Here is a 27,962-nt window from a genome sequence, read left to right as displayed (position 1 = left end):
TGGACTGAAGTGACTGAACAACAACAATAAAATGCTACCCCGGGCCCCTTGGTAATAGCATTCTCCTGCCTCTTTCCATGCATGCCCAACCTCTTAAATTATTCTACCATCCAAAATGTCATTTCTCCTTCTCTCACCTCACCCCTATTCCCTCGGTGCAAATATCTCAGCTAGGTATTGGGAAGAAAACAATGGATGTGTGTGGACTTTTTCAGACTAGTGTGTAAAATGACTGGTACTAATTATAGAGATACTTGCAGTTTGAAAAGTGAACGATTATACTAGCCTAGATAAATCTCTTAACTATGTGGAATTTTATGCTTTGTGACAAAATGAAATGATTTAAGTTTAGGCAGTGATATTTTCTGAGCAGACTGTCTAATCTGTTCTCTGTTATGTCATATCTCTTCATCCCTGGATAGCAAAACTGTTTGGAGGGAATTTGGCTCCTGTTCCTAGCTTTTGGAGTTCACCACATCCATTCCTGCAATGTTATTCAGTCATTTTTCAGTTGCATCTGACTATTCATGATCCCACATTTGGGGTTTTCTTAGCAAAGATACTGGAGTGGTTTGCCCTTTCCTTCTCCAACTCATTTTACAGATGATGAAACTGAGGCAGACAGGGTTAAGTGACTTGCTCAGGCTCACACAGCTAGTAAGCATCTGAGGTTGGATTTGAACTCATGAAGATTCCAAGTTCAGTGCTCTATCCACTGCGCCACGTAGCTGCCTGTCCATTCCTGCAGAAGCATCCCTTGTTCCCTCCATCAAAGACAGACTCCTCTATTGGATAATATGGCGATCCTGGGGGCAATGGCTATGAGATGGGGAGGGGGCAGTTTGGGAGATGCTGAGCCCTTGTCAAAGAATGGGAGAAAGGGAGGGAACCTCGTGACAAAAAGAGGGGGACACATGGGGAATGATGACTCACCTTTAAGTGCTACATAAGTTATCCATTATAATCTTGGAAGCATTGTCTGGTCATACCTTTTCAGCCTGTGTCATAAAGATCTGTGGAGGAGGGGATCCTAGCAGGGTATGGTCTCTGTACAGGTGTGTGCCTATGTGCGTTTGTATATGTAGATGGTCAGAGAAGTATGCATGTGTCCCCATGTACTCACACCTTCTCACGTATGTCTAACATGCAAACTGCTTCCTCCTTTTCTGCTGCCAAGTTTGATGCCCCTGGGCCATTCCAGGAAAATGCCAGCCTGTTGGATCTGGACTTTGATCCCATCCCACCCGTTGCAAGCCCTGTGAAGGCACCTACGCCCTCTGGTCAGGTTGGTTTGTCTCTTGGCTGCTGTGTCTCCTGGAATCCCAATCTAGGGATCATGAAAGACCCAGCAGAGCCCTCCAGGCTGCTCTCCTGCTTTCACTTGGCTTCACATTTCCCTTTGTTAGCCATCTGGTGGAGGGCTCTAGATTAGTGAGTACCCAGGGTGGCAGGAAGACGAGCAAGTTTTTACTTTGAAATTTACTGTTAGCGTGATTCCAGAGTACTCATAAGGAAATGTGCTACCTACTACCTGAAACAGAGGTGATGTATTTAGCATACATATTGATTGAGACATAATTTTTAGACCCAGCCAATTTGGTAATTTTTTTTTGTTTGATTATGTGTATTTGTTGCAAGAGTTTTTTTCTTTCTTTTTCAGGGTGAGGATGAGGGATAGAGAGGAGAGATGGTGGATTTTTGTTCATTGAAAAATTTTTATTTTAAAAAAGAATTTTGCCAGAAATTGAAAAAAATCCTGTTAGTAATTTGTCTAATTATCCATGATTAGGCATCCTAGTTTATGTGGTTGAATGCAAATTATTTGCAAATAGATTTTATGCAACTATAGCTGACTAGGTAACAAAGCCTTTAGGGATGTCCTAGGGGAGACTTCTGAATTGGGTGATTTGATCATATAGGTGGTCAGAGTCAATGAGAGGCCATCTCTTTGAATGTGGAGCAAGGTCCCAGAACTCATTGAAGATCAGTGGGTCCTAATGCCTCAAGCTCTTTGATGAGTCTGCCTTTGAGCCCAACCCAGCTCAGTCATAGGCACAGTACTGTCGAAGTTGGGATCTTGGGGGAGAGGGGGCTCATCTGGATGTAACTAATTGCCTGTGTTTGCTGGCCTGTAAATCTAACTCTCTCTTTATCACACTTTGACATGCTTAGTCGATTCCATGGGATCTCTGGGAGGTAAGCTTTGTGTCTCCCCTTTTCAGGTGTCTCATTGTTCCCTTTTCCTTGGCATGAACTCAGTGTCGTCATCATGTTTTCTCCATAATGGTGCTATTTTCTTGCCCATTGGTTGTAGTAGGTTTTCATTCCAAAACCTCTTTTGTCTTTCTGTCGTTTCTTCTGCCTGCCTAGCATGATTATCCCCTGGATCCAATTCTCCTGAGGGCTCACCCTTTCTAGTGTCATTGAAAGAGTGCCCAGTACATCCTCTGGGTATATGTTGCTGTATGTAACAGTTTATATCCTGATTGGTAGAATGTATACATAATTCTAAGGCAAGGGTTCTTAACCTTAGGTTCCCTTTGGGGTCCATGGAAAGATTTCAGGGAGTCTGGAAACTTGTATAGGAAAAATAAATTATATCTTTATTTTTACTAACCTTTGTAATCTTATGTATCTCATTTCATGAATTTAAAAACATTCTGAGAAGGGTTCCATAGGCTTCATCCGAGTGCTGAAGGGGTCTGTAACAAACAAAAAGGTTAAGAACTCCTGATCTAAAGATTGTTGAATCACAGAATGTTAGATATGTAAATGATCATTCAGTCCAGCCACTTAATTTTACAGATAGGGAAACCGAGATCCAGAAAAAGAAGTGATATGCCCAAGGACACCCAACTAGATACACACACACACACACACACACACACACACACACACACACACACACACGCACGCACGCTGTTTTCCTCCATGTCCTTTTGTGAAAGCAGAGGACAGATACAAGACACAGTAAATTGAAAGGTAACACTCCCTGCATTAATTTCTGGGCTCCTGTCTTAAAAGTAAGATGCAAAGCCAGGCCCTGTTTTAATAATTATTCAAATCTGCCTCAGGAGTCAAAAGGGACAAGAAGACTGTCAATAAATTATTCATCAATAAGTCTTTATTAACACTTATCTGTGAATAGCTCAGATGGATAGTAGATGCTATGGGGAACACAGGAGAAGACTTGGTCCATGTAAGCTGGTTGACGTTGGTTCAACAAAACATTTACTAAGCCCTTACTTTGTGTAAAGCCAGAGATACAAAGATGAAAAACAACACAGTCTCTGTCCTTAAAGAGTTTACAATCTCTGAAGGGAAATACTGCATGTGAACCAATCAGTACACTATGAGGTAGGGAGTGATGGGACCAAAGGAGAAATTCTAGGCAAAGTGCTCTAGGGAATTTTGAGAGGAAGGGAGGGGAGATCATTTTATCCAGGGGGAAATCAGGCAAGGTTAAATGGAGAACAAAGTAGTGCCCAAGTCTTGAAGAATTCTGAAAGGTTGGGAAGAGATAAAGATACATTCCAGGTATGAAGGATGACCTTTGAGAATGTAGGGAAGTGTGCTCTCTGCAAATAGAAAAAGTCTGGGTTATGATTTAAACCATATGTGCAGTTGGAATTTGGAGACCAGAAAGATCATGGGAGTTGGAGTAGTTAAGGAAGCCGTCATAAAGAAAGGGGATCTTGAGCTGGGCCTCGAACGATGGTTAGTCTTTCAGCAGATGGAAGGGTGTTCCAGAAAGGTCTGTGAGAAGGCATAGGGCCAGAAATGTGCATGGCGGCATAGGCTGGGAGGGAAGGGACAGTAACAGTGAGTTGCCTGGAATGGTCAGAGCAGGAGGTTTGCATTGGAGAGTAGCTGGAGTTCCTTAGACCACAGGAGACAGGAGGGTGGTACTGAATCCTAGTTGAAACTCAGCTGTGAGTTGTTTTTCCCCATCAAGGTGATACCTTATCATTAAATGCTCTAGATCTTTGCAGGGTCATTGATAATACCTAATTTTTTTTTTTTAAAGAGAAACCACAGAACAGAAAAATAGCACCTCTTAAGATAATGCTTTAGCTGGGTCCTTTTCTGGGAATTCTGGGATCTCTGCAGGACTCTGTGGAAGAAAAGGAAGTAGGATGGTTTAGGCATCATTTCACTGGGAGAAATGAGGAAATTGGATGGTCTGTGTATCATTTCTGTTAAGGAGATGAGGAAGGGGGATGATTTGTCTATAAGATTTTGCTGAAGCAACCCAACACAAGGTATTAGGAGGGTTCCACACGTTCAAAAGTTAGCAGAATGACATTCCACCTCTAATCTCATCACTGGTTCCCTGGAATTAGCTTCTTGGGAGCAATTTGGATCTCTAACTTAGAGGCAGCTTTGGGCACAGATCATGGACTGTGAGCCTCCATCAGTGAACTGTCGCTATTTAGCTCTGACTTTGGGGAGAGTATGTAGGTTAGACAGTCAGTCAACAAGTATTTATTATTAAGCTTTTGTTGTGTGCCAGGTCCTGGGGATGAAAAAAAAAAAGGCAAAAACACAGTCCTCAACTCTACCCTTCCAGCAGGTTTTGCTATAGGTCCAGATGCTGACTCCTGGATTCCATGTGCCTCTGTGTTCCCCCTCCCACCCTCTCTCTGTAGGCCGTTGCTCATGTCTATTTTCTCTTATCTTCTTATGCCCTGACCATCACTTCCTTCCCTCGCCTCTCCTATTCCCTTTTCTTTTCTTCCTCCCCTTCTGCCCATGCCTGTCCCTAGGCTGCAGAGAGTCCAGCTGGCAGCCTGCAGTCTGTGGAGCAGGGCCCTGCTGATAGCGCCACGGAAGAGGGCGCATTTCCCGTGGTCTGGCCCAGCCAGACCTCAGAGCCTGGGCCAGCCCAAGTAAGTGCCCCACCCCACTTCCCAACTTGTCCCTGCCCTCCAGATGGAGAGGAAATAGGGGAAGGAGAAGCTGGAACATTTGAATTAAGGAGAGCAAAGGACTTCAGAAAAGGCACTCATTCACCATTCTTCTAGGGTTAGGTGAGACCTACGTAGAGGCAGGGCCCTGTGGGAGCTAGGTGGTTCTCAAGTTCAGACTTAGGCAAAAGTCACTTGCCACCTCTCCCCAGCTTGTTTAATGCCTTTAACATAACAGTACTAACCTTCTGTTCCTGGTAGGGGTGAATTACTTCCTAACAATCCTTCTAGGGCCTGATCCAAAGGACCAGGGGAAGGGGGCAACAAGTCTGCAGACTGAGGGCATAAGAGGAGCTCTTGGGTTCTATCATTCATTCTTCTGAGGACTCTATAGTAACATAATTATCACCTGCACGTTGCCTGATGTTTTTCAAAGCACTTTGACATCCATAATTTCATTTGATTCCATAATGACTCTCTGAGGTAGGTGAACCAAGGCTAAAATTACCCTTTGATGTGAATGAAGAAACTAAGATCCATTGAGTTTAGATGACTTTGCCTGGGATCATGTGGAGAAAGAGTGATTGAGCCAGTCCTTGGCTCTTGGTATATGCTCTTCATACCATAGAAGACTCGTCCCTGTAGTCTATGGTTTTTAAGTGTGAATTCTGGAGGGCCTGGGGGAATCAAGGAAGAGGGGAGAATGAGAAGGTTCTAAGAGGCAGGATTTGTCTAGAGGCTGCATACACGCTGTGGTAAAGAGGGGGGAAGATGGCTACCCTTTTTTTGGGTATTGATGGTGAAGGGGGAATATCTGCCGATTCTGGCCAGATCTGTTCTTTGGGGAGGGAGAAGAGGATGCCTATTCCTACACTCTGGGGCCAAGCCAGGATCTGACCTGGCTCTGGGATTTATGTTGCAGCCAGGAGATGTGACAGAGGCTGGCGAGACGAAACCAGTGGCAGTAACTGAAGGAGCCAATGAGACGGCGGCAAGTGACGGGGCCTCTGTAAGACCACAGGGAAGACAGACTTTTTTCTGTCTATTTCTGTCTTTTTCTCTTTGCTTCTGTCTCTGTCTTTCTTTTCCCAACCCCACCCTGGTGTGTGAATATTTAAGGCTTAACCCCAGTCCAGCACCTTGATCCCTTTGCCCCATAAGCTGGACCCACACACCAGTGCCAGTGAGGATCCTGGATGGGCCGGCCTGTGACCCTCACTGACCGCCAAGGTGGATTCTGTGCTGTGGGGCTACTGTCTTCTGTTCCCCTTGCCCCAACACTCCAGCCAGCCTTCCACAACAACTCCCTGACCCTGTCTTCACTTCCTTTCCTAGAGCTCCCTGCCTGCTGTGGTGGTTGAGACCTTCCCAGCCACCGTGAATGGAACTGTGGAAGGCAGTGCTCCCTCCAAGAGGTCTGACTTGCCCCCAGGATTCATGTTCAAGGTAAGAGAGGGAGGGAGGAAGAAGCCCCTTTCTCTCCTAACTGCCTAGCGTAAGAAGGGACCACTTTTTCTGAGGAAAGGGGGAAAGTCTTTCCAATTGGGGGAAGAGGGTGGTTATAGAACATCTGACATTATTAACAGCACTCCATATTTTCCACTAGTTCCCCAGGAAGGGATTCCCTTCCCAGTGGAAAAACTCTTGGAACCTATTAGTAAACAGCCAATAGAATCTTGTACTGGGTTGAATCTCACTTAGCAAAATAATTGATTAATCAATCAATCAATAAACATTTCTTAAGCATTCCTGTGTGTCAAGCATTGTGTTAAATGCTAGGGATATGGAAAGGGGTAAAACACAGTCCCTTTCCTCAAGGAGCTTACCATCTAATCAGTGAGTCAACTTGCAAACAATTACATAACAAAGCAAACTATATACAGGATAAGCAGGAAATAACAGAAGGAAGGCACTAGAATTAAGAGGGGTTGGAAAAGGCTTCATGTAGAAGATGGGATTTTATTTGGCACTTAAAGGAAGCCAGGGAAGTCAGTAGGCAGAGATGTGATTATCTAGCAGGTTCTGTTAACATGAAAGGGGTTAATGTTTGGTGAGGACTTGTAAGCCCATGACCTTTCAAGGAAATTTATTTTTCAATACAAACATGCAAATCTGTTTTTAAAAATGACTTCAATAAATTGAGATAATTTTGAGTAAACCTAAACATATGGACATGAGTATTTCTGCATAAAGATTGAATTAGATTATTAACCCAAGGATTAGACAGTCTGCAAGCTTCCTTCTAGCTTAGCTCTAAAGTCTGTGGACTGTGAAGCCTCTCTCCTGGGGCCCCAATGGGCTTACTGCATAGTCATGTATGTGGCAAGGGAGAAAGAGAGATGCAGCTTCTGGTACACAGTCATTGAAATGGACATTTTTTTAAGAGTACTGCTATTTCCTAAAAGACCCTCGAGGTTTGGAGGCAAAAGTACACACACATACACAGACACACACAGACACACACACAGACACACACAGACACACACACACACACACACATACATATCTCACATCTTCTTAGTTTCTAAGCTCTAGATATTATCCTCTTAGGAGGTACTATCTTTAAAAAGGGATGGGTGTTTTTTTTTCTTTTTCTACTTAATAGTATTTTATTTTTTCCAATTACATGTAAAGATAGTTTTCAACATCCACTTTTATAAGTTTTTGAGTTCCAAATATTTTCTCCCTCGTTCCCCTCCCCCCTCCCCAAAGCGGCATGCAATTTGATATAGGCTGTACATGTACAATCAAATTAAACATATTTCCACGTTAGTCATGTTGTGAAAGAAGAATCCGAGCAAAAGGGAAAAACCATGAGAAAGAAAAAACAAACAAACAAAAAAAGAGAAACTGGTCTGCTTCAATCTGCATTCAGACTCCATAGTTCTGTCTCTGGATGTGGATAGCATTTTGATGGGTCGATTTTGAACTGAGAAAGTCTTGCCCTATTATCCAGAGGAAGCCACTTTTTCAAGCCCAGATACAAGACCCCTTACTGTCCCCGTTTTCCAAAAGAAAGAACAAGAAATAATTAGAACACAACACAAGAGAATATACAGGCAAGTGTTTGGTTATGAGGTGATTAAAAATAATAAATTATAAAAAAAACCCCAAACCCAGACCTCTATATTGCACTGTACCGCTCTATGGTCTGCAAAATTCACTGATGGTCTTCCTCCCCATGGCAGGTCCAGGCACAGCATGACTACACAGCCACTGACAGTGATGAACTACAGCTGAAGGCTGGAGATGTGGTGCTGGTGATTCCGTTTGAGAACCCAGAGGAGCAGGTGAGATGTTCAGGGGTCCAGCCACAGCACAGGGGCCTCCATGGCTGGTCCTCTGGAAGAGTATTGACCACCAGAGGGCAGCACAGGCCACAGCATGAAAGCACCTAAGGGAACGTCCCTGCCTAAGGGAGAAGGGCTCTCCAGGAGTCATCACCATGGTTTCTGGGCTATCTCTGATTCTTCCTGCGTTTCTCCTCATTTCTTTCCATTTTCCTTCCCTTCTACTTCTTCACTCTTCCTTCCCTCCTTCCTTTCTCTTCTGTCCCCACTTTCTTCTCTTGCCTTTCTTCATATCCCGGGTGTTCGCACAGACCCTGGAGCATAGTAGGAGTTTAAGAAGCTTCATTTTTACCTCTATAGCTCTCCTACAACCACTTTTTTCTTACTCCCTCTCTTACTCTTTCTCCCTCCTTTTCTGTTTCTCCTTCCTCTCTCCTTCCTTCTTCACACACTTTTTTTATTCTTTTTCCTGTCTGTCTCTCTCCTCCTCTCCTCTTTTCTCCTCTCCACTCCATCCCCCTCCCTCCCTGTTCCTTTCCCCCCTGTCTCTTTCTTTCTCTCCTTTTGTCTTCTGTCTTTATTTTTCTGTTTCTCTTTCCCATCTTTCTTCTCCTCCCTCCTTCTCCTTTCCTTCTCTCTCTCTCTGCCTTATCCTCTTCTCTCTCTTTTGCCCCAAATTCTCATTCTAGATAAATGAAATTTGCTTGACAACTTTATGTAAGCATCAGACCATCCACCACCAAATTCGGTAACTACCAGGACCTGTGAGAGAGAGAATAGAAAAGGGAGCAGGAATACCAAGAAGACCTGCATTGCTAGAAAGAATACTTAGTCAAAGGATCTAGGCTCCAATGCTGGTTCTCTCATTTACTAGTTCTTGTCCCCCTTCTTTCTCTATTGCCCTACTCCTCCCCCTCTCGGACAGATCATTTTAACTTATTTGTTAAATCAGGGGGTTGGACCAGTTGATATCTAAGGACCTGTTTGTTCTGAAGTTCTGTGATTCTACAATTTCTCCGTCTTTCCCTTCTCCTTTCTCTCTCTTTTCCCTGTCTTACTTCTTTCTGTTTCTACCCTATCCTTCGTCTCTTTCCTTGCCTGTCCTTTCCCTTCCCCCTCCTCTCCATCTTTCTCTGTTGCCCCTTTTCTTTACCTTCTGTTTTCCCCTATTCCCCATACCTCTTCTCCCCCCCCCCCCCCCGCTTTTGCCCTCAGCATCTCCTTGCCTCTCTCCCTTTCTCTCTCTTTTCTCTTTATAGAATCATACAGTCTTAGAGATGGGAAAGGCCATCTAAGCTAAGGGGGATGTGACACCAACACAGCAAAAGCAGACCTTAGAGACTTCACAAGGGACTTTGACACCCGGTAGATAAATATGCCTGAGTAGAGTTAAGTGATGACTTGAGTTAAGAGTACAAACTAGGTTTAGTCAGTGTGTACTAGTAATGCTGCTAAGGCTCTTGATGATATCCAGAAGCTTTGGGCCTTAGCTGTGTGTGTGTGTGTGTGTGTGTGTGTGTGCGCGTGCGTGCGTGTGTGTGTGTGTGTGTGTGTGAGAGTTTTGGGGGTTCAGGGGAGTGTCACTTGTCGCTGTTGAAAACCCAAAGGGTGCTTCCTCTATGCATGTTCCCTTGGGGAGATAAGGTTCTAGGAAATCTGCTCATTATGTCTCTCTATGAGAGAGGAAGAGTATAAAAAAAACCGAGCATCGTTAACAATAGGAAACACTAGTGAGGAAAAGAATTACTTTCCCAGTATGACTACTCCCTATATACACTCTTCCAATAGCCTCAGTGGAGGAATGCAGGCCTGTGCTCCCTACCAACTTCCTACCCATTTATGAAATCCCTTCTGCAGTTTCTCTGCCTTAATATTCCCAGTAACAAGGATCTTACTACCTCACAAAGCAGCCCATTCTATTTTTTGGATAGCTTCTAATTGTTCGGCAGTTTCTTTCCCCTAATATATAGCTGAAACCTGGCTTCCTGTACCTTGCCCACTGATCCTAATTCTGTATTTTGGAACTGTCAAAAATAAGCGTCTTCTACATGATGGTACTTTAGATATTTAAAGATAATTATCATCAAGGCAGCTTGGTATAGTAGATAAAAAACTGGCCTTGAAGCCTGGAAAATATGGGTTCAAGTCTAGCCTCTGACATGTAAATATGTGACCCTATGCCAATAATTTAAGCTCTCAGTGCTCTAGGTAGATCTTCAAGTAGCAGAGAAGGTACCAGCCTTCATTGGTGGTGAGCTTCCTTATTTAGAAATTACCAGTAAAATCATATTCTTTCTCTCTGTCCTATCACACCCACCCTCCCTCCTTAACTCTTCTCTAAGCAAAATCATTTCCTAATGAGGTGGAGCCAGAACCCATCCATCTTGTTGTCCCTTTAAAGTACATCCTAGCATGTCCATCTATTTCTAGACTAAACCCTTTCTATCAGTGTCTGTCTTAAAATATGGTGCGCCCCCCCCCCCCCCCCCCCCCAACTCTCCATTGGAGATTTGGAGGCCTATGGATGTGAAGCCTTGTATGCTGTGTACTACTTGTGTTCAGTTCTGGCCACATTATGGGAAGAATATGGGTTAGTGGGAGAGTGTCCGGAACAGGTCAAACAGGATAGTGAATAATCTTGAGTCCATGCCATATGAGCATGGGTTAGGGAACTAGGTGGGAATGAGGATAGCTTTCTTCAGGTACTTAAAGAGCTACCATGTAGAATTTGGATTAGATTTTTTTTTCTGCTTGGTCTCAGAAGGCAGACCCCGGAGACTGGGTGAAAACAGCAAAGAAGTAAATTTAGATTTAACTATTAGAGCTATCTGGAAATGGAATGAACTGCTGCCTAGGAGGGAGCAAGTTTCACGTCATCAGAGATCTTGAGGGAAAGGCCGTATGGCCAATTAGCCATTTTGTAGTGGGGATTCTTTTTCAGGTATGGGTTAGATCAGGTGACTGCTGAGGTCTCTTTGCTTCTGAAAAGCAAAGGAAGTTGCTTGTGGGCGAGTGGACAGCTAGCTCCCTTTGTGGTATAATTATACCACACCAACTTAAACATCTCTGCCACTGGTCAGTCAAAGTGCCTGAAAGACCAGGATTTAGAGTTTTATTCTTTTCTTTCCACTGTTAAGAGCACATCTGCTTCTTGGAGAGAAGGGCACCACATAAAGCAATTATCAGTTATTAACACTTTAGTGTGAAGTGATGGTAGTCTTTTCTAGTGTGATGGTTGGAGGTAGGTGAGGCAGGGTGGTAATGTATGGGAAAGCTAATTAGAACATAGAGTCTTAGTGAGATATTTGGGTCGAAGTCTGAGATGAACATGGTGGTTTTGGGTGCTGAGGACACCAGGAGAAACTTTTGCTGGAAGCTGGTCCTGCTGGGATAAAATGAAGAAGCCATTGTTGAGCATGTATCATTTTGCAAGGTACCTAGGAGATACAAAAAAGTACAAGACATAGCCTCTTTCCAATTACTTTATTTTTTTTCTCAATTACATGTGAAAACAACTTTTAACATTTCCTTTTTAAAAAATTTTGAGTTCCAAATTCTCTCCCTCTCCACCTTGAGAAGGCAAGCAGTTTGCTTTGGATTGTACTTGTGCAGTCATGCAAAACATATTTCCATATTAACCATGTTGCAAAAGCAAACAGACCAAAAAACCCCAAGAAAAATAAAGTGAAAAAATTATGCTTCGATCTGCATTCAGACTCTGTCAGTTCTTTCTTTGGAAATGGATAGCATTTTTCAACATTAAGTCATTTGGAATTGTCTTGGATCATTGTATTGCTGAGAATAGCTAAGTCATTCATAGATGAGCATTGTACAGTATTGCTGTTACTGTGTCCAATGTTCTTCTGGTTCTCTTCACTTCACTTTGCTTCAATTCATGTAAGTCTTCCCAGGTTTTTCCGAAAGCATCCTGTTCATTTCTTATAGCACAATAGTATTCCATTCCAGTCACATACCACAACTTGTTTAGCCATTCCCCATTTGATGGGCACCCCTTCAATTTCAAATTTTTTGTCACTGCAAGAAGAGCTCCTACAAATATTTTTGTGTATATAAAGTCCTTTTCCTTTTTTGTTGATCTCTTTGGGATACAGACCTAATAGTGGTATTGCTGGGTCAAAGGGTAGGCATAGTTTTATAGCCCTTTAGGCATAGTTTCAAATTGCTCTCCAGAATGGTTGGGTCAATTCACCACTTTACCCACAGTGCGTTAGTGTACCCAGTTTTCCACATACCTCAAGCGTTTGTCATTTTTTTGTCATATTAGCCAGTCTGCTAGGTGTGAGTTGTACCTCTGAGTTATTTTAATTTGCATTTCATAACCAAAAGTGATTTAGAGCATTTTTTCATATGACTATAGACTGTCTTCATCTGAAAACTGCCAGTTCATATCCTTTGAGCATTTAACAATTGGGGAATGACTCATATTCTTATAAATTTGACTCAGTTCTCTACCAGAATTATCCATTTTACTTCCCGCAATCCACTCTATCTCTTCTTTAGTTCTTCCCTTATCCATAGGTCTGACAGGTAAAATATTCCACGCTTCCCTAATTTGCTTATGGTGTCACCCTTTATGTCTAAATCATGCTCCCATTTTGATCTTATCTGTCAGTATACGATGTGAGATGTTAGTCTGTACCTGGTTTCTGCCAAACTGCTTTCTAGTTTTCCCAACAGTTTTTGTCAAATAATGAGTTCTTGTCCCAAAAGCTTGGATTTTGCATTTATCAAACACTAGATTACTATGGTCATTTACTTCTGTGTATTTTGTACTTTATTCCATTGATCTACTACTCTATTTCTTAGCCAGTATTAGATTGTTTTGACGATTGCTGCTTCGTAGTACAGTTTGAGATCTGGTACTGCTAGGCCACATTCCTTCACATTTTTTCACACTGATTTCTTTGATATTCTTGACCTTTTTTCCTTCTATATCAAATTGTTATCATTATTTCTAGCTCTACAAAATAATTTTTTGGTAGTTTGGTATGGCACTGAATAAATAAATTAATTTATGCAGAATTGTCATTTTTATTATATTGGCTCAGCCTGCCCATGAGCAATTAATATTTCTCCATTTGTTTAGAAAAGCATTTTGTAATTGTGTTCGTAAACGTAGTCTCTTTGTAGAGCGTAGTTCAGCTGGTCAAGAGAAGGTTAAACATTAATAATAATATTCATATAAGGGATAAAGAGTTCAATAGAACAGAAGATATATTGTAAACTCTATATGGTAAGAGCCATAGAACAGAGCTATGAGCAATAACTCATAGTGTGAACTCAGTGCAATTCAGTGAACACTTAAGTGCCCTATCATTTGCTGTTACCCATGTTTATACAAAGACAGAAACAAAATTGGTCAGAAGAAGAAGACTGTCATTTGAGGATGAAACAATCAGGGTAGTCTTCCTGGAAATGGTGGGATTTGAATTAGGCCTTGAAAAATAGGTAAGATTTGCCCAAGTTGCGGTGATGGAGGGGGTGAAGTCTTCCCAAAGGCCGGAAAAAGAGTTAGAGCTGGGGAGAATCTCTAGGCCACCCACCCAGGACCCAAAGCACTTCCCCTTACTTCTCTTCCAGGATGAAGGCTGGCTGATGGGTGTGAAGGAGAGTGACTGGCATCAGCGTAAGGAGTTGGAGAAATGCCGAGGTGTTTTTCCTGAGAACTTCACAGAGAAAGTCCAGTGAGAGCTGCAGTCATCACTCTTCTTTCAAGGGGAGTGAAGCCACTCCCCCCCCCCCCCTCAAAAAATGTGTCTTTCTGGGTTTTTTCTTTTTTTTTCTGTTGGGGAAAAAATAGAAAGAAAAACAAGGAGAACGAAGAGGAAGAACAGAAGCCACAAAACATAATGGATGACAACCAAAATTTGAATTTGTCAGAATGATGTTTTAAAAGTGTTATTTTGCAGCTGATGTATCCCTGTAGTTGAGTTCCAGTGCTGAGATACCCCTGCTCAGTTCTCAGTAGCGTGTGAGCCTTGATCAGGGAACACTGGGTGGGAGAGTGACCTTGCTGGAGACAAACAGCAGGGGATACTCAAACCGTTATGCTTGCCAGTCACTGTGGCCCATCACAGGGTGAACACCATACACCCATTTCCCTGGCAGCTCCTGTCGGCATGGGTGTTTACAGGCAGCCCGTCCTCTAATCTTGGCTCTAAAGATCCTTCTCCAACCCCACTGACCAGGACATCTGTTGTGCTATTTGACAATAAAACTAGTGTACAGTGTTAAACAAAAACAAAAAAATGCCACCGTAAAACTAAAAGAAAAAAATCAAAACAACTAAACCCAAAACAAATTGTGTGTTTCTTTTTTTTCCTCCCCCCCCAACCCCCCAATAGGTATAAGTGGACTGTGATTTGGGATTTTATACTGTGATGAAGGAAAAGCTAAGGCAAGCCAAGTTAGGGCCTGCATTAAATCAAAGGGAAACCTCATTCCTCCCAGCTGAAGCTTGACACCTGGAGGGTTTCCCCTTTGACTGGGGACAAATTAATGTGAAAGTGACCACTGGTCAGTGGTTCAAGAAAAGGGGGAGAAAATGTGCTGAGGAAAAGGAGGCAAAATTAGAGATAGAGGCAGCCTGTTTTCTTAAAATTATAGTCTTTCAAAATTGTACCTTTTTATTAGTAGGAGAGTATAGCTCTTTGGGAACACAGATCGGCCCTTTATTTGTTGTTCTTGAATGGGGTTGACTTTTTTCCCATGGAGAATTCTGCAGACTGGCCAGGGTTAGAGCCACCTTCCTGGCCCTCTTGTTGGCTAGGGTCAGAGCTGTATGAACTCTTTTAAACTCTATTTAATATTGGTGCATGACATTCTTATCCTGTGGTTAGTTGTGGGGAGAAGTGTGAGAAGGGGAGGGGGACTCCGTGAAGGGGGGAAAGGTGTGAAAATTCAGGCATTCCCATTTCTCCATGGCTTTGCTTTGCTTCTGCAGAAGGGAAGGGGTTTGTGTTGGTCAAAACTAAGGATACTTGAACATGGATGTAAACTAACCAATACCACCTCTCTCTCTTGTTCTCTCTCCTAGTTTTCCTCTCCCTCTCTCCCCCTCATTCTCTCTCCTTTTGATGTAAATTCTTCTCTTAGGAAAACTCCATTTAGAGCAGGTGGGGCCTCCATGCTCAGGCTTCAGCCAGTCTGAACAAAATTTGCCTACATGGGCAGAAAGCGCTCCCAGGGGCTGCTGGGTGTAGTTGTCGTCATTGCTTGTGTGATGAATTGAGGTGTTGGAGTGGATGGGGGAGATCCAGGAGCCAGCTTTGTGTCTAGGGTGGGTTGATTTCACTTGAAAGGGTCATCTTCTGCATTTTGCTCAGTGTTTTATTTTTAAAATGAAAAACAAAGCAAAACAAAATGAAACAAAAAAACCCTGTGCATCATTGTCTCGTGTGTGTGTGTGTAAGAGTGTGTGTGTGTGTGTGTGTGAGAGAGAGAGAGAGAGAGAGATCGAGATCTTTTTCTCTACCTGTTCATGGATGGCCATCATAGCTTGCCTCTAGCTGGAACAGCTTGTCATGGTTCTACTTTCCAGCAGTAAGGCAGCCTTGCAAATAGCCTCCCCTCCCTCCCCCCAACTTGCCCAGGGACAAAGGCCAGCAAACAGTCAGGATTGTGGAAGCAGCTTCTTTGGGTGGTGTTCCCCAGGGTTCTCCTCAGGGAGGGTGGGCTGGGAAAACTGTGTGGGCGGCTGGTTTGGGTACTTTATCTGCAAGGCTGACTTAGTCATATTGATGGTCATTCCTTAAGAATGTTACAGTGTGTTTGACTGCCTTGTTAGTTGAAAAAAAAAAGTAGTGATGTTGGTTTCTCTTTTGGAAAATCTGAACAATGTAATGATTGATCCATGTGAAACTCTATTTTTATGCGTTTGTAAACCTGGTTGAATCTTCTCAGAGCAATGTTTTAAAATATATATCTACATAAATATATAACAGTAAAAGCAAATGAATTGGGTTAATGCCAGAATCCTAGCTTAAATTTGTTTATTTTTATGCAAAACTTGTGGCCTTTTTTTTTTTTTAAGGCAACAGGATTATAGTTTCATCTTCTGAGTTGTCTCCTGGGGTTATTTGGTTGGTTGGCACTTCAGCAAATCGTTGTGTAGTACATATGGCTGTAGACAGCCAAACAGAGAGACCCTTATTGGGGAGTGGGGTGGGGGAAATGGTTTTTTTAATTTTAAGTTATCTCCAGAATGGAAACCAAATAATTCGATTTCTTTTATTCAATAAACACTGAGTTCCTCTTCTGTGCCTGGCCCTGTGGTGGATGTAAAAGATAAGATCTAACCTCTCTCAGAAAGCGCCTAAGGTCCGGTAGGGGGACTATGGTGAACACACAGATACCTGCGACAAAACACCATCAGTGAGTTACTGAGAAACGGAGATAGGAGCTGAAAGGTGGGAGAAGTCACTGGGCTTTCATTCTAGTGCTATAGGTCCTTGGGTCTGTAAAAACGAAAACTGTTTTTTCCCCTATAAACCATTTTCTGCTGGGTCATATACTCACTCCTAAGAGTTGCCAGTGAGATGAAGTCTAACTCTGTGTGACCTTGGGCAAATCATTTGCCCTTCTTAAACTTCAGTTTCCTTATCTGTAAGGAGGAGGAGTTGAAGGATTTGGTCTCTGAGGGCCCTTCCACTCTAATTCTATTCTAATCCAATTTAATCTAAGAGTAGTTTAAAAGAAACCTAGATAAGAATGTAAATGCTGATCCTAGAAAGTTGGGTCAAGCTATCCTGGTCAAGATGGTTGCTTTGGGGGGGAGGGTGAACTTGGCACAAGAAGGGGTGGATGAAAGCCTTTATTTTCATTGTTATCCTGATAATTCAATTCAATAAACCTTAAGCGCGTACTGTGTGCTAATCATGGGACAAAATGTGAGATGGCCTCTGCCCTCATAGCCCCAGTAAGAAGCAGCCCTGTATAGCCAAGGATGGATCTCTTTAAGTTAAGGGGGGAATCACAGCTGTTGTCTTCTTGTGGATACTCTGTTGCTTTCTTGTATTCCACACTCTTCCCTGTGTTGGGGAATTCATTATAAAGTCAGGTCTGTTTTGGACCTGACCTAGGGCTTAATAGTTCTTGGTACCAAAAATCTCTCCTCAGAAGATCATTTCATCCAGAGGCAGAGGCCCCAGGGCCAAGACTGAAGGGGCACAAAAGGACATCTTAATATTGTTTAATATAAATGCACATATTTTTGGTTCCAGAAAATGCTGTTTTGTTGGCATGTGACTATTTTGTGTGAAGTTCTGTGTCTCATAAGTAGGGAGCAATATTTAGGGGAGAGTAATAAGCAACACTTTTTAAAGTTTTCCTAGAATCCAGATGTATTCTTGTTCTGGTGGGTGTTGTGGAGGAGGGGGTCAGGGCAGAGGCTTGGAATAACCCACCATGGATGATTGAGACCAGTCCACTCACTGTCTCTAGAACATACCTTATACTTTTCCTGCCTCCCTGTACTTGTTCAACTGTGTCACCCTCACTGGAAGGCTATTCCTGTTATGCTCAGTCAAATTGTGCCTGTTCTTCAAAGCTCAATTCAGGTCCCATATCCTCCACAAGACTTTTGGCCTTTGACATTTTTAACTAGTTGTATGACATTGGGGAATCACTTTGCCTCTCTGACCTTCAGTTTCCTCATCTGTGAAATGGGGGTAATTTTACTGACCACTTCCTTCACAGCGTTGTCCCAAGGAAAATACTTTGTTAATGTTTATCAGCACTAGAGAAATGAGAATAGTCTCTCCAGACCAAAGAGATCTTTCCCTTCTTCCAAATTCCTCCCTAAGACACTCGCTGTGTGACTTATTTGGTGTTTGTCTCACACTGCTATTTCATATCTGATTGCATTAAACTAAATAAGTCCCATCAGAGCAAGGCTCCTTGTGTTTTTGTCATCCCTCACATAGCAAATAACATTTGATTGAAAAAGGCCCTCACCAAATGCAGGGGTAATTATTACATATGTGGCTACTTCAGTGAATAAGCATTTATTAAGCACCTGCTATATGTCAGGGACTGTGCTAAGCACTTTACAAATATTATCTCATTTAATACAACAACCCTGTCTGGGAGGTGCCATTATTATCCTTCTTTTACAATTGAGGATAGAGATTAAGTGCCTTACCCAGGGTCACACGGTATACGAGGCTGGATTTGAACTCAGGTCTTCTAGACTCCAGGCTCAGTGCTGTATCCACTGAGCCACTTTTCTGCCTAAAACGAATGAATGAATACATGAATCAGAAAGCATATATTAAACACTTGCTATGTGCTAGGCACTGTATTAAGCAGTAGAGATACCTGCCCTGAAGGAGCTTACATTCTACTAGAGGGAATTAACACAAAGGGAAGAGGTGGCCAGGAAAGGCAGTTTTGTTCTGATAAGCCACAGCAATGTTTAAGATCCATAAGGGACTTTCCAGAAGCTATAGTATTCCTTTGATTGTCATACCCAAAACAAGACGAGGAAAGGAGATGCAAACGAGTGGAGGCAGGGCAATGGCATGATGGCCAAGATGTATTTGGAGAGGATGGGAAGCATGGCCTAGTCTGGGTCCAGCTAGATTTATCAGGTTAGGTGACTTGCCCTTAACTACTGCATCCCCCTCCCTCCCCATCACTGCCAGCCTCTCTCTGTCTTTGTCTCTCTCCCAACTCTGCCTCCCTCCACTCACCACCCCCCCCAAAGAGAGATGCAATGACTGGGGGCTCTAAGTAGATAATGGGACTTAAGTCAAAAGACTTTAGATCCCAGTCCTGGCTGTGTTACAGAATTATGTAAGCTTGGGTGAGCCATAAAACCTTTGTTTTTCTTAGAGGGCTGAGTCCTACCTGGTCAAGTAGGACAATATTCTTGCCATGTGCTTATCTAGCCTTTCCCTGAATATTTCCAGTGATGGGTCTCTCAGGACCTCCCCAGCTCTAGTTCAAAAACTATTCCTTATAATAACCTGAAACTTACCTCCTGCTAAAACTTCCATTCATTGTTCTAAGTGCTGTCTGTGGCAACATAGAAGTCTAATCTCTTTTCCACGTGAGAACCCTTCAAATATCGTTCCCTTCCAAGTTTGCTGTTTTCCAAGGTAAATGTCCTTTATTCTTTAAATGTTTCACAACATCCTCGTTGACCTCTGGACACACATTCAAATTTGTCAATGTCTTCCTTAATGTGTATACTAACTATAGCATAGTTTTTAATCTCAGTAGGTCTCTCACATTCTATAATTCTGTAACAACTTCTCATTCACTTGCATTTTCAGACTTTTCTGGCTCCGTCTTCTCATTAGGGTTCTTAGAGGACGGTGTGCCCCATTGTAACATTCACCTCCTTTTCCTGTCCTCAGCTTATAATACACATGACCTGAGATCATAGATCTAGAATTGGAAGACACTTCAGTGGCCATTTATTCCACCCCCTCACCCCCCCCTCCCTTTTTATCTTATAGAAGAGGAAATTGAGGCCCAGGGAAACTAATCAACTATCCAAAGGTCACATAAAGCAGAAAGGATCAGAAGCAGGATTTGAATCTAGGTCCTCTGCCTCCAGAGTACTCTTTCCATTATACCACAGTTGATTTGAAGACAGAGAACTGTAACCTCTTAATGGAGTTTACATCTCAAAGTTGCCAGTTAAACCCAATAGAGAATGAAGGTATTTCTTCTCCAAGGATTAGGCTATAAATGACATTATTCACTGCTCCAAACCTGACCCTGACTGCACTGGAAGGACTAGGAGTAGCCAATGGATGAAGGCTACATCCATGAATGACAATAGATTGACAGGTTGTTCAGTCCTGTGGGATTCTGTGATCCTTTTTGGGGTTTTCTTGGCAAAGATCCTGGAGTGGTTTGCCATTTCCTTCTCCAGCTCATTTTGTAGATGAGGAAACTGAGGCAAGCAAGGTTAAGCGACTTGCCCAGGGTCACACAGTAAATAAAAAAAAAACAAAATCTGAGGCCAGGTTTGAACTCAGGAAGATGAGTCTTCCTGATTTGAGGCTCAACACTCTATCCAATATACCAGCTAGCTGCCCCCAGACAAAGAGATCAGGATGTAATATGATTAAGCTATCTCCTAAAGGAAAGGTCAAAGCAGCTTAGTGAGAACTGGTCCTCTTTGATGTACTCCCAGTTATTTCTTTTGGTTCAGTTTTCTCCATTGAGTTATTCTATCTGGCTCCTTGAAACCCCAACCAAACTGTGTATACATTGAGGGATAGGGAAACAGGCCCAGACTTAAAGGAGTGGGTCATATAGTGAAGCCTTGTAATGGTCAAACCATGACAGATTTCAGCCTAAAAAGGTTTAGAAGCTACCATATTCTTGCCTCCCTGCAGCCCCACAGGTAAATTCCCATTTGCTATGTTCCCCAGATCCTTTCCCCTTTAATTCCTGTTATTTTACTCAAGAAAATATTTTCCAGAGGCCTAGTTCTCTCACACCCATTTTCATCAATGGGCAAGAAACACTCAAACTACACATACTTTTACACACAAGTGCATGCACAAGTGTATGCAAACATACAAGTGTATACTGAGACACACACTTAAGTCACCTTTCTTCCTCCTTGAGCTCACCCCATTTCATATTGGCAGAGAGACAGGACAGATAACTTCCCATAGTGCCCTACAAGGGAACTGTTGACCCCAGAGTTGAGCCATTCCTATTGGAAAGGAGTTTTAGTTCTGTGGGTCCAGCTCTTGGACTCCATGGACTCTGGCTTTCAGTCTCTAAACATGTGCAGTAATTAGTGGGGGGAGGGGAAGAAAGTGGGGAGATTTTATGGGGCTGGATGTGAAGCAAGGATTGAGGACAGAAAAGGGCCATTGTATGTCTCTAGAATCTTAGCATGATTGTGACTATCTATATTTGGCAGTGTGTAAGCAAGCATCTGTGTGTTTGTATTTGGGTAAGTGTCCCAAAGTAGTTTTGAACTGACTCACCCCTTACATCGTCATATTGATCTTTGTTCTGTAATGAAAACTGTTCTCTTCAGGGGGTTTCCGGGAAGGGAAGAATGGTGAGTGGGGACCAGAGCTCTGGGCTATGGGTATTCTTTTGGAGAAAATAATAAAAGCTGGTGTTTCTATAACTACATGCCTTATCTTATTTGATTCTCACAACAGCTTTCTGAGATTTGTGTTGCCATGACTCTTCTACCCACTTTACAGATGAGGAAACTGTCTCAGAGAGGTTAAGTGACTTGCTTCTTGTCATACAATAGGATAACATGGTGGGATCTCTCCTGATCCAAAGTCCAAGGTCTTATCTCTTCCTCCTGTGGGAAGGCAGGAGGAATGTCCAAGACTGATGGAACTCAGGTGCCCCTAGTCTTATACATTTCATGGCATGTGCAGGCGACCCTTGGTGAACACATTCTAATGGACATAAAGAGAAGGTCTCATCATAACACACCCCCTACTTTTTCTATGACATTCTAAGGTCATACAATGACCTTAGGAGGTCATTGAATTCACCTCCACTCATTTTATGATGAGGAAACTGAAGGGATCAAGGCCTAGGGAGGCTAAGTGACATGCCCAAAGTCGCATAGGTAGTAAGCATCAGAAGAGGGGTTTGAACCTAGGTCCTCTGATGTGAGAACTAGTGTTTTTTCCATTATACTCTGCAATTCTATTTCATATACAGGTAGTCTTGCTTTATACATTTTGTCATTTCAGACATGCCTGAAATGTCATTTGTGTTCCACATTTTCTCTCTCCTCAAGTTGCCTGCCAAAGGGCGATTTGAAAATCATCAGCACAGTAATGGTAATTAAATCCGTGGGAGCTGATGAGATCACAGGTGAAGGGAGGGAGAAGGGAAGGGCCAGGGCAGATCCCTGAGGATCATCTAAGGTTAAAGGGTGCTATCTGGAAGAGGATTCAGCAAAGGAGATCAAGGAGGAGAGGATGATCAACAGTGTCAAAAGCTGCAGAGAGATCAAGGACAATGAGGATTGAAAAAAGGCCATTGGGTTTGGTAACTAAGAGATTATTAGTAACTTTGCAGAGAGCACTTTCAGTAGAATGATAAAGTTGGAAGCCAGATTGTAAGGGGTTAAGAAGAGAGTGATGGGAGAAAACGTGGAGGTACCTAATGTATATGGCCTTTCTGGAGAACTTTAGCTACAGAGGGCAGGATGATTGTAGGGATGGAAGGATTGAGTGAGGGTTTTTGAGGATGAGGGTGGGGTGAGGGACATGGGTCTCTCTGCAGGCAGTAGGATATAAACCAGTAGAGCAGAAGAGATTGAAAATAAGTGAAAGACTGGGGGTGACTGGGGGGGCAATCTGTTGGAGGAGATGGGATTGAATGGGATCATTTGAATTGGTAGAGGGGTTAGCCTTGGTAAGGAATAAGGTCACTTCATCAGGTGAGATGGATGAAGAAAGTGATAGTATTAGAAGGCATCTGAATGATAGAGGATGAGGAAGAGGGGGAAAGAGGGAACTTATGGGGAACGGCCTCATTTCTTTTTTTGTGAAATGTGAGGCAAGATCTCAGCTGAGAGTGTTGGGGTGAGGGGCAGCCATGGGAGATCTGAGAAAGGATGGAGAGGTTTGTTTGGAAGAGCCACTGTGGGGAGTGGGACAGTATAAAGACTAGTAGGATTGCCTAAGCAGCAGTGAGGGCCCAGTTGAGGTCGTGGGACATAACATTTGTAGCGAATTTAATCAGAACGGCTGTATTCAATAGCACACATGTAGGACAGAAGGTGGTGAATAATGGAAGTGATCCAAGGATGAGGCTTGGCTGGGCATAATCTGTGATGTGATAAGGGGGCTAGGAACTCAAAAAAGGAGAACAGTGTAGAGTTGAATTGGCTTACGAAGAGATCAAGATGAAGAAAAGAGGAAAGAGTAGTTAGTATAGAGGAGATGGCTTATGAGCGAATTGAGGGGTCACAGGATTGGGGGTCGTGGTAAGGCTGAAGAGCAGGGTTTTGTGAGGGAAGGCAGAGGGAGGTAAAACATAAAGGTGGCACATTTGTGAAAGGTAGCAAGCTGAAAGACATGAATGTCATTGTGTGTGGCTGAGGTGAGATGGTCCTCGGATAAACAGAGAGAGTGGCCATTCACATGACATGTTTCTAAGTCCCTTGGCTCAAAGACATCTCCCCTACCCACTTATCACAGTGCTACTGGGTTAAAACATGTATTTCCAATCCTTTGTCAAAAGACAGATATCCTTTGGAGGTATGCTATTAACTCATTATTGACCTTTAGGTTATCAAATTACCGGGACATCTAGCAATAATATCATAAGGGAACAAGTCAATAGATAGGTATGATTTGATATAGAGAAAAGGAAGGAAAGGCCTGGAGCTAGTGGTTTTCAGGCAGGCAGACCCAGGTAAGGTACCACAGGAATAAAAAAGCCTCTTTTCCTCACACTGGATTTATAGCAACAGTGACAAATTTAGGCATCACTTTAGAAGTCTTCTTTATCTGGAACATTGCTGAGAACCCAAAAGAAAGAAAATTCTTTTAATTAAGCAAAGTAAGTACCAAAGTACCTTTAATTAGGCAAAGTCTGCATGGACATTGTACTAAGTCCCTTGTGCCAAAAAAACAAAAACAAAATAAAAAAAAAAACAAACCTGAGTGTGGTTTATAATCACTATTGCTTTTCAGGATGCATCTATATATTTTTCCCTTTTGAAGGGATTTTTCTCTTTGTTCCATCCTTTTCTCACTTTTGTTACTCTTCTCTACATTCTGAATTTGTGGTTACCATGCTCAAATGACCCAGCAGAGGGCGTCCTGTCTTAATACTGAGATTGAATAAATTCAGAATCAGTAGAATGGACTTCAATGGTTGGATTAGATAATCTTCCGATCCTAGAATTATATGATCCTGTGAAAAAGCTATGCAATTATTTATATTTTAAAAACATCATCTTTATGTCTGTATACATCAATAAACAAATACACAATCACAGGGAAATTTAATAACTGGATTACAAATCCTAAAAAAAAAATAAAGTCCATTTTCAGTCTTTAGGCTATTTGAATTTTTCCTAAGATTTCCATCAGCTCAGTCAGTACCTAAGAGACTATAGAAATTTAAAGTTTAAAGCTTCTGTGTCCCCGGGGCTAGAGACCCTTAGCATATAGTTCCATACTTTCCAGGGCACACTCTCTGCCCTTTCTCCTACAGAAAGTCAGGAACTGGGGGAGAGATATTATAACTTGATGCTATGAAGAGGGAATAGGGCATATACAGTCATACCACAGGGATAAACTAGCCAATCTATATAGAGGATAATAATGAAAATGATGATAATAATTAATAATAATAGCTAGCATTTATATAGGGCCTGCTATGTGCCAGTCACTGTTCTAAGCACTTTACAAATATTATCTTACTTTGTTTTAACAACAACTCCATTATTATCCCCATTTTACAGAGGAAGAAACTGAGGCAAACAGGTTAAGTGAATTGCTCAAGGTCACACAGTCAATAAATGTCTGAAACAAGATTTGTATTCCGTTTTCTTCCTGACTCCAGGCCCAGTGCTTCATCCACGGAGCCACCTCTTTTACTTAGGAAAATGTATGTGTAGCCAGCAGGTTACAGAGACCACTGTGGATAGTGAGTTGCTCCTCAATTGCTGGGTGTCTGGCTAAAATTCAACCTGAGCGCTTTTATGGTAGTTCAGTCCCAGGTACAGAGAATGTACATAAGATTTTAAAGTAGGAAGCAAAGAAACAAGATTTTGTTAGCCACCTGTTATATGTGAGGCATTGTACGAAGAACTCGACAAATATTATCATACTTTATACTCACAACAAGCCTGGGAGGTAGGTGCTATTATTATCACCGTTTTATAGTTGAGGAAACCAAGACTGATAGAGGTTAAGAGACTTGCTCAGGGTCCCACAGCTAGTAAGTGTTTGAAGCTAGATATGAGGTCAGGCCTTTCTGACTCCAGGCTCAGGGCTCTATTCACTGTACCACCTAACTGGCTCAGGGAACTTTAGAGATCATTGGACTTGAAGTCAGGAAGGCCTTGAATTCAAAACCTTGCTTCAGAATCATACTAGTTGATTATTGTGACTCTGGGCAAGTTACTTAACCACTATCAGCCTCAATGTCTTCTTCTGTAAAATGGGTATAATAATATCTCCTACCTCCCAGGGTTGTTGTGAGGATCAAATGAAGTAGCAGTATAAAATGCTTCGTATTTATGGAGAATGGAAGGATTTATGGCCAAACAAGAGGTAGAGATCAGTATGAAATGCAAAATGGATAATTTTGATTACATTAAATTGAAAATTTTCTGTACAAACAAAGCCAGTGCAACCAAGATTAGGAGGGAAGCAGAAAACTGGGAAAGAATTTTTACAACCATTGTCTCTGATGTGGGCCTCATTTGGAATCCAAAGCAGACTGGACTTGATGAAGAAAGGTAGCTTCCAGAAACTCCAAGGAGCCCAGCAAAGAAATCACACCATTTCTTAAGGTTTAAGAGGTCTTGAGTACCTCATAACAGGGAGAAAAAAGAATGTACAAAAACTGTGATTTACCCCTTTGCTACACATGGGTTCTCTAAGCCTGAGTCCACTTTCCTTAGGATTCCTCATACTTGTCAAAGAGTATGCTCCCAATTTGGGGAGAAGTTTTATGCCAACTATACTATGCTGGCAAATATGCATTTCTAAAGCTAATTAAGTCTAGCTGACTAATTGATATCAACTGATAATCATTGGGGAAGGACAGAGGGAGTTGTGAGCTATAATGCTGTAGCATTATAGAAAGATACCACCCAATCCCTCAAGGCTACCCCTGCATAATAGAGAGGCAATTTGATGTAACAGATAGAGATCCATCTGGGAAGACCTGTGTTTAAGTCTTACCTCTGACATGCTAGCTGTGTGACCTTGGGCATGTCATTTAATCTATTAGTGTTCTAGGCAATTCCCTAAAACTCTAAGTTGCAGAGAAGGTGCCTGATACTCATCGGTGAAGGGCATCCTCTCACCTGAGAGTTCATAATATTAATGAGATCATAGGTCCAGTCCTTATTTCTTTGGCACAGTAGGATTCAGTTATATTCTTGTACCCCATTTTGTTTAGCCATTTCTCTCTCAATAGGTACCCATTTGGTTTCCAGTTTTTGACTGTCACAAAAATGCTCCTAAGAATATTTTGGCATATATACAACCTTTCTTTGTGTTGTTGACACCTACCATATACCCAGTAATGGGATCAATGGCTCCCAGGGTATGCAAGTTTTTCTGCATAGTTCCCAATTGTCTTCTGGAAAGGTTGGACCAATTCACAGATCTACTAACCATATATGGGGATACTTTTCTTCCCATAGCTCCTTTAACATTGATTATTTCCATCTTTTATATTCTTTGGCACTTTCAGAGTAAGGCAAAAACTTTATGGAGGTAATAATTTGCATTTCTCTAATTATTAGTGATTTGGAGCATTTAAAAAATTTTTTTTTATAGTTGTTGATTGTTTCAAGCAGGCCTTAATTGCATGCCTGCTGTGTGAGCTTGGTTGTCAAAGCACAGCTCTGGTGCCACTTTCTATGGGAGCCCTTTCCTTATTCTCCACAGTTGTTAGCACTCGCTCTCAAAATTACTTTATATGAATGCGTATCTATTTTGCATTTACTTACTTACCTGTATGTCATATTCTCCCAGTAGAAAATAAATTCCCTGAGAGCAGGGCCTATGTCATGTTTATCTCTGTATCCCAGGGCCTAGTAAATGGACCAACCAGTGAAAGGCCAAAGAAAAAAATGACACATTTGACAAATTGACATGTGATTATCCTCTTTTTCCCAACCAGTGACTGCATCTGTGTCATCTCCCTTTCTTTAGGTCTCCAGGAAATGTGGTCTCAGACCACAGAATCTTATCTCTAGAGCTGAAAGGGCCCTTAGAGGTCATTTAGTCCAACCTCCCTAATGTTACTGATGAGGAAACTGAGGCCTATGGAGGGTTAGCAACTTGCCCAAGATCACGTGATGGTGGTAAATTTTGATTCCAGGTCCTTAGTTTTAAGTGCTATTTCCTTTTTTCACTGTAGCACACTGCTTCCTATCATTAAGGACCAGGACCTTATTTGTTGAGGTGTGACTGTCCAGTCATGCAACTTTAGAAAATAAATACACCAGCACTAAAAGATCCAAGTGAATGTCTTATCTTCTCGAAGCAGTTACATTAGGAGGCTGAACGCTTGTTCTAACTGTACCATTGTAATTACCTTTAGGGCCACTGGCATAGGATTTTGGCTTAATACAGTCAATGATAGAAAATCTTCATTCTTTGGGGTGGATTTTATTTCTGGAAACAAGCAAAGTCATCTGATGAATTAGGTAGGTGATCAAGTTAAAAAATAGGTCCTGACTAAGGTAATAACTAAAGTTATTTCCTCTGAATAATAAACTGTCTTTGATGAATAGAATCCTACCTAGAAGGAAAAAGAATTGAACCAGACACTTGGGGAGGCAGTGGGGCTAATTATCTCAATAATCCAATTACAAAGAAATGGTTGATTTAACCAAGTTGTTGAACCTGACTTGCTGAAATGAAATATAGCCATCTTTCACTTTATTCAGTGTTCCTGAAAGGCTATTTGCAAATCAAGTTTTGACAGATCAAATTATATTTTGAATATACTTGGGGCCTTTTCAATTCCAGTCATTTTAAGGAAGAATCCTTTTGTGAGAGGCAGCTGTGATTAGAGAGCTAGCCTCAGAGGC

General features: G+C 42.1%; 1 protein-coding gene across 4 annotated transcripts in view; it reads left to right on the top strand.

Moving 5' to 3' along the window:
• BIN1 (bridging integrator 1) overlaps positions 1-18,105 on the top strand; it is a 137,676-nt gene extending 119,571 nt beyond the window's left edge. For 3 of the 4 annotated variants that reach the window (XM_027854669.1, XM_027854671.1, XM_027854670.1), the window contains 4 exons: positions 5,830-5,916; positions 6,243-6,353; positions 8,096-8,197; positions 13,799-18,105. In XM_027854669.1, coding sequence (XP_027710470.1) covers positions 5,830-5,916; positions 6,243-6,353; positions 8,096-8,197; positions 13,799-13,906 — 408 coding nt within the window. In that variant the 3' untranslated portion in view covers positions 13,907-18,105. Of the gene's footprint in view, positions 1-1,177; positions 1,286-4,766; positions 4,890-5,829; positions 5,917-6,242; positions 6,354-8,095; positions 8,198-13,798 lie in introns of all 4 variants that reach the window. The other variant, XM_027854672.1, reaches the window with a different exon arrangement.
• Positions 18,106-27,962: the final 9,857 nt, after the last annotated feature.

This window comes from Vombatus ursinus, unplaced genomic scaffold (assembly GCF_900497805.2).
Source record: "Vombatus ursinus unplaced genomic scaffold, bare-nosed wombat genome assembly UNPS02010548.1, whole genome shotgun sequence".
In the NCBI taxonomy this organism is placed as follows: Eukaryota; Metazoa; Chordata; class Mammalia; order Diprotodontia; family Vombatidae; genus Vombatus; species Vombatus ursinus.
The sequence above is the reverse complement of the archived record's forward strand: the minus strand, read 5'-3'. Positions and strand labels throughout refer to the sequence as shown.